Genomic DNA, 10893 nt, shown 5'->3' on the forward strand with positions numbered 1-10893 from the left:
CAATGGGATTCCTTTCTCCAATATCTCTGTGTATGCGTGAGGGGTCGTCACTAGTTACCACAACCACAAAGTTATAAATCCCACCTCAAATCAAAGTTTATTTGTCACGTGCGCCGAATACAACAGGCGTAAACCTTACAGTGAAATGCTTACTTACAGGCTCTAACCAATGGCACCCCAAAAAAGTGTGTGTGTGTGTGTTGTGTGTGTGTGGGTAGGTAAGTAAGTAAAGAAATAAAACAACAGCAGAAAGACATTTGAAAAAAGAGTAGCAAGGCTATATACAGACACCTGTTAGTCAGGCTTATTGAGGTAGTATGTACACATGTAGGTATCGTTAAAGTGACTGTGCATATATGATGAACAGAAAGTTGCAGAAGCGTAAAAATAGGGGTTGGCGGGTGTTGATAAAAGGATATTAGAAGGGTGAGCCGGTTAAGGATCGATTCAGACCAGGGGCCTGTTGCACAAAACTAGGATAAGGGATTAAGCCAGGATATCTTGGTGATCCTGGCTCAATTGATCCGTAATCCGGTTGCACTAAAGATGGATAGGGGGCAGGAGGATATGTTATGGTATAAATTACCATGGAGATTTATTCTGTGGAGCTAGCCTGCTCCAGACCAGGCTAAATTCCAGGATCTATTTAATCTCATCCCTAATGTCAGTCAGCAGTCACCACAAATGGAAACCAATAGTTATTTCACTGCTCACTATACATTGTTATCACATATAACTAGACCCACTGTTATTTAAACGTTTGTGATCATTAATTTCAATGATTTTGGATGAAAAATGATTTTTAGATGTTGCTATCATTAGATAATTTACAGTTTCCCATAGACTATAAGGCTATATATAAAATGATAGAATATTAGGGCCACAGAGGGGAAAAAAACACAAGTCATAATATTGTAACCAGTTGTTTTAAAGGAGGACAGTTGTTAAAATGACAGATGTGGGGCATTTTGTGAAATTGTACTTCAGTATGGTTTCATAAACAAAGACATGCTGATGTGCCAGAATATTAAGTATCACATTGTCATAAGTATCAAAACTAAAAACAATATGTAGCTTTTCTGCAGAAAGAACCAGCCTAATAAATTTATGACTTTATCCTTTTTCTTCAGTGTGGCCCTAGTACTCTGTCATATAAACAAATACACATTCCATATGAATATAAAAACACAATGTGTAACATTATGTTCCTTTATTGAATAAGGACAAAACAAAGCAGGTAAACCATCAGCTCCTTTCGAAACTGAAGTCAGTGACTCTACAAGATGGAAAGCACAGAATCCAAGCATATTATACAAAATGATATAAAATAAAATAAATGCAGGACAAATCCATACACATCAACTGAACAGACAAATGAATGGATGCAGTAGCCTCCCTGCAGCCTTGTATTATACACAGTATACCGCACAAACATCATAAGAGGCCAAATTCGTCAAAAAACGAACCCAAAAAAAACCAAATTCCTCTGCCACCGCAGGACATATTTAACCAAAATTGAAAGCACACATACTAACTAAAATAATTCAACACATATTGGTCCCTCAGCAGCCGACCACTGTCGTCATCAGGGAAGATTGCCGGATTGTCCCAGTCCATGGCTGGTGGCACTCTGGGGGCCCTCTCCTTCCTCAGGCAGGCCACATTGTGGAGGACAGCACAAGCCACAGTAATATCACATGCCCTAACAGGGCTGACCCTTAATTTGTGAAGGCAGTGAAAGCGTGCCTTCAGGAGGCCAAAGGTCATTTCAACTCTGGCCCTGGTCCTGGCATGGGCATGGTTGTAGGCCTGCTGTGCTTCCTGGGGGTCTGTGAAAGGTGTCAGGAGAAAAGGCTGGCAGCCATACCCCTGTCTCCCAGCAACACACCAGAGAATTCACCTGTCAACACAAAATCTCATCATTACTACCTCATAAACACAGTGATATTCTTGACACAGCCATGATGGTTATAAATAGGGGTTGTGTGGCTTACCTTGTGATAGGCACTGATAGATTTCAGAGGCCCGAAAGATTCTGGAGTCATGGACTGAGCCAGGCCATTTTGCCACAACATTGCTGATCACACAGTCAGCATTGCAGACCATCTGAAATCATAAGATGAGGAATATTACACCAATCAATGCACATCACTGGCAATGCAGAGTGTTCGTCAATGGACAATATCAAAAGTTATGTTCACCTGAACATTAATGCTGTGAAAGGATTTCCTATTCACAAAATCGGCCTCATGGGCACCTGAGGGGCTTTTATCCTTATGTGTGTGCAGTCCACTGCACCAATGACATTGGGGAAACCTGTCACACAAAGTAATGAGTATCCTACTATGTGTTAACAGTTGTCCTGTAATTTGTAGATCCTCTTACCTGCAATCCTATAGAACTCCTCTTTGATGTCACAGAGTCTTCTGTGGCCAGGGAAGGAGATGAAGACATCTGCTAATGCTTTGATAGCCAGACACACACTCCTTATTGTGCGGCAAATTGTGGCCTTGTTCAGCTGTTCTGCATCCCCCACTGAGTACAGGAAGGCTCCACTAGAAAAAAGCGCAAGGCCACACAAACCATTTGCTCCACACTCAGTGCATGGCTCCGTGCAGTGCGGTGCTTAATCCTGGGACCCAGTAGTCTGCATAGATACCTGATGCCATCTGCAGAAAACCTGTATCTTTCATATAGATGGTCATCAGGGAAGGCCAGTGGGTCCAACCGGTCCCTGAAGACCCTTTCTCGCCTGAAGGCTCTCCTCAGCACAAGTGCTTCTTCATCCACCACATCTCGCACGAATGGGCATGCAATTGTCAGAGCAGAAAGGAACACACAATTTTGGGCCTTCATATAGGCTAGTGGCCACACCTGGTGCTGGGGGGGTGGGCAAAAGAGGGCGATGCCTTATAACGATGACTTGGTTGTACTGATTGCTGGGAAAATAAAAAAAACCTTAGAAAGATGCCACCGTCCTGTGTGCTCACAATAAGAGCTCATATGTCATGGCTCACTTGACTTTACGAGAATATACCAAATTTTTATTTTGAGCTGTGTCATCTTCTTGGAGCTGGGGGAGGAAAGAAAAATAATGATTAATACATTTGTGTTACAGTTAGCATACAGTGTACATTGAAGGCATATCTCACCTCCCTCTCAAGTTTTTTTATTTCAAGGTCCAGTTTCATAATTGTCCTCTTTTTATTTCGGACTCCAGTGCAAGATTTTCCATCTTTTTCTTCTTGTACTGAATGTCTATGTCTGCCAGTTCTATTTGGCGCCGGAGGTGGTTGCCATACAACTTTCTGATAGCTTGTGAGCTCTGTGAACACAATACAATTAGCGCAGCTGGAATTTGGCAGGATGTGGTGTCCTTTTATTAATATGCACTATGTTGCCAGGCTGGTTTTCCCACTGTATAGCATCTGGGTCCTGTAAAAGAAATTAGATTTTTGATTTTGATGAGGACTCCTCACCATTGTAGAGTAAATAGTACTTTCACAGTCTTAACATGATACCTCATGCCTTCTGGAATCCAGAGAGATGGTCTCCTCCTCATCATCGTCTCCATCATGTGCTGTTGCTGCTGCACTGGGGCCTTCACCCTATCACATTTAATCGGATTCATATTGAAGCTAGTAGACAAGACATGCCAGGCCTACAGTATGCCTTTGATGGAGTACTCACTGGATCAGCATCGTCTGGTGCTTGTGCTGGTGGCTCTAACAGGAACACAGTGCTGCCAGGCACTGCAAGGCAATAGGTAAACCAAAGTCAGACAGTCCAAATTGATTCAATATGAATGTGGTTGTATCCCATGTAGAGATGGAAGGACATACCTTGAATGAAGCGGGTGGCATCTTGGGAGGAACCTATGCTCGTCTCTTTCCCCCCAGGGATCCCCTCTAAGACGGGCCTGCCTTTATTTAGCTCCAAGGCCATGTCCTCTGCTGGGGTAAGGTCAGCCTTTGGTGACCCACCACCCGTGCCTTGTCTGTGGGTATTCTTTTTCACTGCTAAAACAGTACAGACAATGTGTGAGCAGGCACCTTCTGGGTACAATATATGCTTGTACTTTGTTAAATATTAGTCAGGGACCATACCATTCTGCAGAATGTTCTTGTATTTGATTTTGACCTGCTGCCATGTCCGTTTTGGCCCGTTCATGTTTAATCTACACACACACACACACACACACATTTAATGGAGTCACACTGCAAAAAATTACTTGGTATTTTTGTCTTGTTTTCAGTAAAAATATCAAAAAATGTATCATAGCTTTATACAGTGTGATGGAGTTACTTTACACAATTTCACTCATATCTGCAGTGCATTTCAATTAAAAATTTAACCGTTTCATAATTACAGTACAACTGCATTTTTGGAGATGTGAATTAAATATTTGAATTGTAATTGTGATGTTTCAGCGGAGCGGTGAGTGTGTAATTGTGCACTACTTACGCATTCAGGCGGTCTGCAATACTTTGCCACGCTTTTTCTCTTTGCTTTATCACTGTGGCGGTGTTGCCTTTCTTCTTAATTATATATTTTACCTCCTCGTATGCCTCCATGAGGATTTGTGCTTCCGACGGGGAAAAGTACGCGGCTCTAGTTGCCATGGTAAATCAGTTAATCTGTGGCGGGGTCTATTTGAGTGAGCCGTGAGCGCGCACCTATCCAGGATTGGTTTCACCTGGCTTAATGAATCCGTGTCTGCTCATCCTGGCTTGGTCATTGTGCAACCAATTAAGCCTGGACGCACATGTTTTGGCTTCATTGAGCTCAGCTGAGTCATTTATCCCGGATGTCTTAATTCTACTTTTGTGCAACAGGCCCCAGGTGTTAAAATTGTACGACAAGCGACAGTTTATTTCAGAGGGAGAATATCTGGTACACGTAAATACGGCTCTTCCGTTAGTTCGTGTTGGAACAGCAGGCAGAGAGCGTAAACAGTCAGCACAGCCCTTATATACGTCACAGAAAGTAGGTTGACTCTAGGAAGATCGGATCTCCGGATTGGTTCAGCTGGTTGTAGTCTGTAGTCTTCTGCCATTGGCTCAGTTGTCTGTCCGTCATCGTAGAATCTTCTTCGGGCACACAGTGTTCGTTTAAAAGGGAGATTATGTGTAATGTGGGAGCTATCCTGTAGGGGACCCCACAGGCTTTACTGTGAAAATACGTTGCTATGTGTTGTCTCAGTTATAACAATGCAATAGCCACGTATTTAGCAGTAGATTGGTCTCCTGCATAATAGCAATTCTTTACAAAACCCTCTCTTCACGTCTCACCAGAGACGTGACACAACCTAACTAGGTCCAGACACAAAGAGAAACTTCTCCCAAAAGGACTATGAAATAAGGCACGGTATTAAACAGAAATAGACATTTATGTATTACCATCATGTTCTCCATTCAATCCCACTATGTACTAAGTTGGCTACCAGCCACCTAGGAACTTACAACCCTCATTTAACAGAGCGGAGAACAGCTCAAAATAAAAGTAAAAATTATTGTCCACATTAGCCAGCTTTTTCCAGCAGGAAAAAGTTGTGATACCTCTCTTCACATCTCCTAAGAGATGTGATATAGTCCAGATACATTACTCCAAGCAAAAACGAAGACATAATCCAAAAAGGAAAAATATCCTAAACTAGGTATGTCTATCCGGAAATGGCCCACAAAGAAAAATAATTTCCCCCTCTTCCCATCCCAGATGGGACACGCCATACAATGGAGAAGCTTAATCAATAAAAGCAATTGGATCCCCCTCCTAAAATTGCTGCAAAAACTGAGATGGGTCTCATGCTCCATACCGTTATCTCGCACCTGGCTCCTGTTATCTAACCAAAAAGACCGCTTGTTCTCGCAACCCCACGCTCTGAATGTGCCCTTCCTTCTGTATTTTTCCAGCATGAGAAAGTTCCATGGCCCTGATACTTTTAACAATGTTTCAAATCAGCTAGGTAGCATAACACATACATACATCCACACAAGGCAACAGCAGATAATATTCAATCATATATATGGTAATGGCTATAATGTAAAATAACCCCAAGGGTGTGAACAAAAACTCAGCAATGAATCATATAACAGTTACAAAGTTTAAACTACCTTCATGTCAAAAGAGAACAGCTCATTCAAAAACAGAACAAAAGAAAATAGTGTGAAATTTAGGTCCCCCTTTTGACTCCTGCTAGGGTGTCACTCAATTATCCTTTATTTCAGCAGTCATAGCATTTCATGAAAATAATAAAAAGTTTATTACTAATAACAAGTTATATATGCCTTTGTTGTATGCCTTTGTTCCCCCCAAGGGTGTCACTCATCAAAAACAGGATAAAACTTTATTGTTATTGACATGTAAGATGTAGGATAAAACTTTGGTCATGGAAAACAGAGTAAAGAATTATTAGAAACCATCTGGTCCTCTCAGCTACTCCTATCCTGTACCAGGTGGGCTCCTTGCCACCCAGGAACTCCAAACCATGTGTCATCATCAGTCAGTCCCATCTTCCCCTGAAAGCATGCGTCCGTATCAGCATCGCCAACTGGAGCATCAAGCAAAGGCATATGCCTGAAGCCCTCACCACATCTGTAACAGACTTCTCAAAACACGGTATGATGCAAGCAGCACATCACATCAATAACAAATAATACAAGAATTAGGGTCAGAAATCCAGTAACCATCATACCAGTGCACTTACCAAACCAGGCCAAGAGAACAGACTCCTCCACCCCCCCGTGGACCTCATCTTAGCAGACAGTGCATCAAGCCCGCCTTAGATTGTGAAGTTTAAAAACTATCATCTGAACTGGTATTATTAGGAATATAATATATGTGCAACATTGTTTACCGAACATCTTGCAGACGTCCCCCTGACTGGCAAGAAGCATATTCAAGGCAAGTCTATTCTGTCTGGAAACCCCAAATGTGGCCTCAAGCTGTTCAGACATACTAGTGAGTGCATCACGGGAGTAATTCACAAAACGCTGTTGATTATAGTAGATATAATTAATCCATGCAGTCTGTCTAGCATCCACCATGGCTGGACCCATAGTAGGTAGTAAGTGCCAGAGTCCATCATTCCTACCCAAGGCCTGAAACTCATGAGGAACCCCCACTGGCACACCCAACAGGTTAGTGTGTATGTCAACTACATCCTCTCCATGGAGCACTACTACATCTATGTCTCCCATGGGATGGAATGTTTTCAGGTCCCCTGGTTACAGAACTCAGCAGCTGTTCAGCAACAACATCAACAATGGTCAGTGGAATTATCAAACTGGTCAGACCACACGTACCTTGCCATTCTCCTCTAAGAATGGGTCTCAGCACTCTTTTTGCTCCACTCATCCAACATACATCAGCCAGACCACTAGTTTGGTTTAGGCCTGTAACTGGCCAAGTGGAATTAATGGTTATGTTACTCCTGCAATCAGCTTCAGGCAATCTCCCATAATCAATACCATTACCTGTACCCGTGATGCACTCGTAATTGCCCCCATATGCCTCAACACCCCAAGAGGCCCGATGAGGAGGTACTGCAGGAAACACAAGGCTCAAAGAGGAACAGAGGGTTGAATTGGGCTTAACCTGGTAAAAACTTCTCAGAATACACAACCACCCCTCTCCTTCTCCTACTGCAAATGGGTGTGTAGCCAGAACAGGTCTAGCATAACTACAAATAATACAGTCCTTTCTTCTCAGGGTTTTAGCTGTGTACCTCATATAAGACAGCCACAAATTGTCCCTACTATCAAAACCAGTCTCAGTTTCTAATTGATCCATAGCCGAATAGTCTCTAACATTAATTACCTGAATGGTATTTTTAACACAGTGGTGGTAGAGGAGTGTGTCCAGCTACCTCTGGTCTTGGCAGTACCTTAATAGAAAACACACCCATCATGTCTGTCCTCGTCCTTTGTAGTCCGAGGGTGTGAGTGCCTGCATCAGAGAGCTTAATAGTTTTGATGGTTAGTAGGATTTCATCACCTTTACAAAGTTCAACATTGCTCCCAGGTTTCCCCATATCATGGAAAACCTATCCACCCTTGTGGGATCCCCCATGCTATAAGGATACCCTCTTCTCCAATCCTAGAACTGTCCGAAGTCGGTTATCATGTAATCTCTACTCTAACTTCTTGTCTACCCAGATCTAGGGATCTCTTATGCTTATTTTGGAACAAAATACACATCGCTTAGCCAGAGCCAGACACATCTTCACTTCTATGAACAAAAACAGGGGTGATAGGACAGGTAGGGTTGCTTCATTCGAGAGTTGGCCCCCGGAATTCTGTTAATTCCAGTTCTTCTCCCGAACACTGTTTATTGTCCGACAGTGAAAAAAGTGTCTTACCCTTCTGCCGTGCGATATTAATCTGGGTAGCTCTTTCAGCTAGCTGTCACCAGGGGTCTTCTATGGTCCCCAAGCCTCTGGGGACTGGATTGAGTGACTTCACCTGTAGTTCACCTGTAATGCATAAAATCCTGGACATACAGGCTTGGTTAACAAACAATTTCTCATATGTTTTATCTGATTTTATCTTTAACTTCTATTCCCAATTGTTAGCTTACATATTTTTTTTTTTATTAGTTTCTTATCCAATAAGCCCCATCCTATCCTAGACCACAATTTACCCATCCCCCTTTTGATACCTGACTCTGCCCAGGTATCAACCTTACCTACTCTAAATAATGACTTAGGTAAGATTAGTATATTATCCTTATGTCTGACATCATCATGAAGGAGCCCCTTTTAGTTTTCCACATGTCCAATTCTCCCTTGGGCGTCAATCCAGTACCAATTCCCTGTCAAGTTTCTTATCTACTTAAGAACTATCTGCGCTGGTTATATATTTTCTTAAATATATATTTACCAATTTAAACCCTTTCTCTCATATTTCTCAAATACCACTAAGCTTCTAACTGTTTGACTTTATCTAAAATCATGTCTATGAGTGTCAATCTCTAAAGTCCTTACATTTCCTTAATCAACCTAACAATAATCCTAAATCATCACAGATGTCCTATATACCTGTTAATTTTAATACTATATATTTTTTTTAAACCCCTAATGGTCAAAAAAAAATCTAAACAAATGCTTATCATATCAAAATCCTTCCTTCAAGGACCCTCAGTATTCTATCTGACAATAACATGAATTTAATATATGTTGCAGAGTGCAGAATTCCTTATCTACAGTAATTTATCACCCCTAAGAACTGAAACTTATTTTTCTATGTAATTCCCTGCCCTATTGGCTTAATATATCTCCTATCCTAACCTCCTAACCTAAACTCCTTTATAATGAATTTACCTTAAAACTAGTATCTCAATATGACCACATTCATTATACCAATGACTCTCCCCCAAGGCTGATCAGACCTTAGAAGACAGTCATGATAAGGTCCATGAGTCAACCCACCCTTTTATAGTCAAGTTCTATACTACATTAGACATATCAAAGAACCCTTTATCCTTAAAATCCAAATTCACTTGTGTAATTTAAAACTCATAAAGTTCCATATTTGAGCGTGTCTCTTTAAAATACCTTTGCACCAAAACAAATAGTCCTAACAAATGTTTTATGTGTATATATTTGCAAACCTTAATGATTAATCAAAACTTCCAGGCCTTTCCAATTTGGTCGTTTATGGCCTCATTCTCCCCATGATTATAATCCCAGATATTTAATCAAAATAACGTATTTTCCCTTGGCTCCTTCAACTCACATTTACATCTCAATAAAACAAAACACCATCTGCGTGTTCCTCAAGGAAAAACAACTTGCCCCTGTTACGTATGTCTACGTATCAAGGGAAATGTTCAAATAACCAAATTCAACCTCGCTAGTTTACCGAAACATGTACAATTATGTTTTACCATAGAGGTTGCTTTTCATCATTAATACCCTGACACCGTTCCACATAATGGAAACAGTGCTCAAATTCACTGGTGCTATTCAAACGATCAAACCAAGAATCAACAACCATCAGAATCCACCATCGCGATGTTTTATGACTCAGACATCCAATCCCTCTCTCTCACGGCACAATTACAGTCCAAATAAACGCCACAAATCAATGATACCCACCCAGCGAATCAGCTGCTAGTTTTTTAGCATCTTTCATGACGATTTACATACTCCTTTTTTAAAAATGTATTTCGAAATGTTTATCATCTTCTGAAAAGTGACTCAACATTAACGCCCTCACCTTCTCTAAAGGACACTAACCATTTTCTCTGTCACCCCCAGTCAAGACATTATTTCCGTGGCGACGGAAACCTCGCAAGTGATGTCATCAACAAGCGCTCAATCTTGACTCATTTCGCAACGATTTTCAACTCATTGTAAATAATGGTTGGCTGTCTGCAACAACAGTATTTCGGGTTCGATAAACCAAACCTAATTTATCACATCTGTTGAATCCTGAATTAGAGTTTACAACATCAATCAACATCTCTCAATTCGCTAATCTTATAAAAACATTTCGATGGACACAAATCTATCGTAATTGTTCCCCCGTTATTATTCAGAATTAATTTGATTTAAGTTACTGTCTCGTCTTTGAATTAGCATTTTTAATTACGACTCTTTTCCCAATGTATTATTCCCAACAAATCATTTAGTGAACAGACATCGCCTTGCATCAAAATCTCCGTTCTTATATTAAGTTGAATGAATTAGTCTTTCAATTTGAACCAAACAAACTATTTAAAACGTTCAGTTTATATCTTATACCAATACTAGTGACTATAACTTTCTCTGCAAAACAATTAGTTTAATTAAAACCAAAAACTCAGACATATATAACTACTCTTTACACCTCAGCTGGGAACCGAACCCCGGCCTCCCACGTGGCAGGCGAGAACTCCACCACTGAACCACCA

The 10893-nt window shown here is 41.1% G+C and overlaps 1 protein-coding gene across 2 annotated transcripts; it reads right to left on the minus strand.

The window, feature by feature from the left end:
• Positions 1 to 1174: 1174 nt before the first annotated feature.
• Positions 1175 to 10893, minus strand: LOC135565667 (uncharacterized). Of its 2 annotated transcripts, XM_065013295.1 has the most exons (11): positions 10218 to 10892; positions 4465 to 8490; positions 4107 to 4177; positions 3843 to 4019; positions 3691 to 3752; positions 3522 to 3608; positions 3394 to 3435; positions 3153 to 3325; positions 2386 to 3073; positions 1995 to 2106; positions 1175 to 1900 (listed from the first exon to the last, which is right to left on the minus strand). In XM_065013295.1, the coding sequence occupies exons 2-8, from the start codon at positions 4620 to 4622 to the stop codon at positions 3188 to 3190; spliced, it is 735 nt and encodes a 244-aa protein (XP_064869367.1). In that variant the 5' UTR covers positions 4623 to 8490; positions 10218 to 10892; the 3' UTR covers positions 1175 to 1900; positions 1995 to 2106; positions 2386 to 3073; positions 3153 to 3187. The 2 variants fall into 2 exon arrangements, with proteins under 2 accessions (XP_064869367.1, XP_064869366.1); XM_065013294.1 differs by having other exon boundaries at positions 4465 to 10893.

This window comes from Oncorhynchus nerka, linkage group LG9b (genome assembly GCF_034236695.1).
Source record: "Oncorhynchus nerka isolate Pitt River linkage group LG9b, Oner_Uvic_2.0, whole genome shotgun sequence".
Classification (NCBI taxonomy): domain Eukaryota; kingdom Metazoa; phylum Chordata; class Actinopteri; order Salmoniformes; family Salmonidae; genus Oncorhynchus; species Oncorhynchus nerka.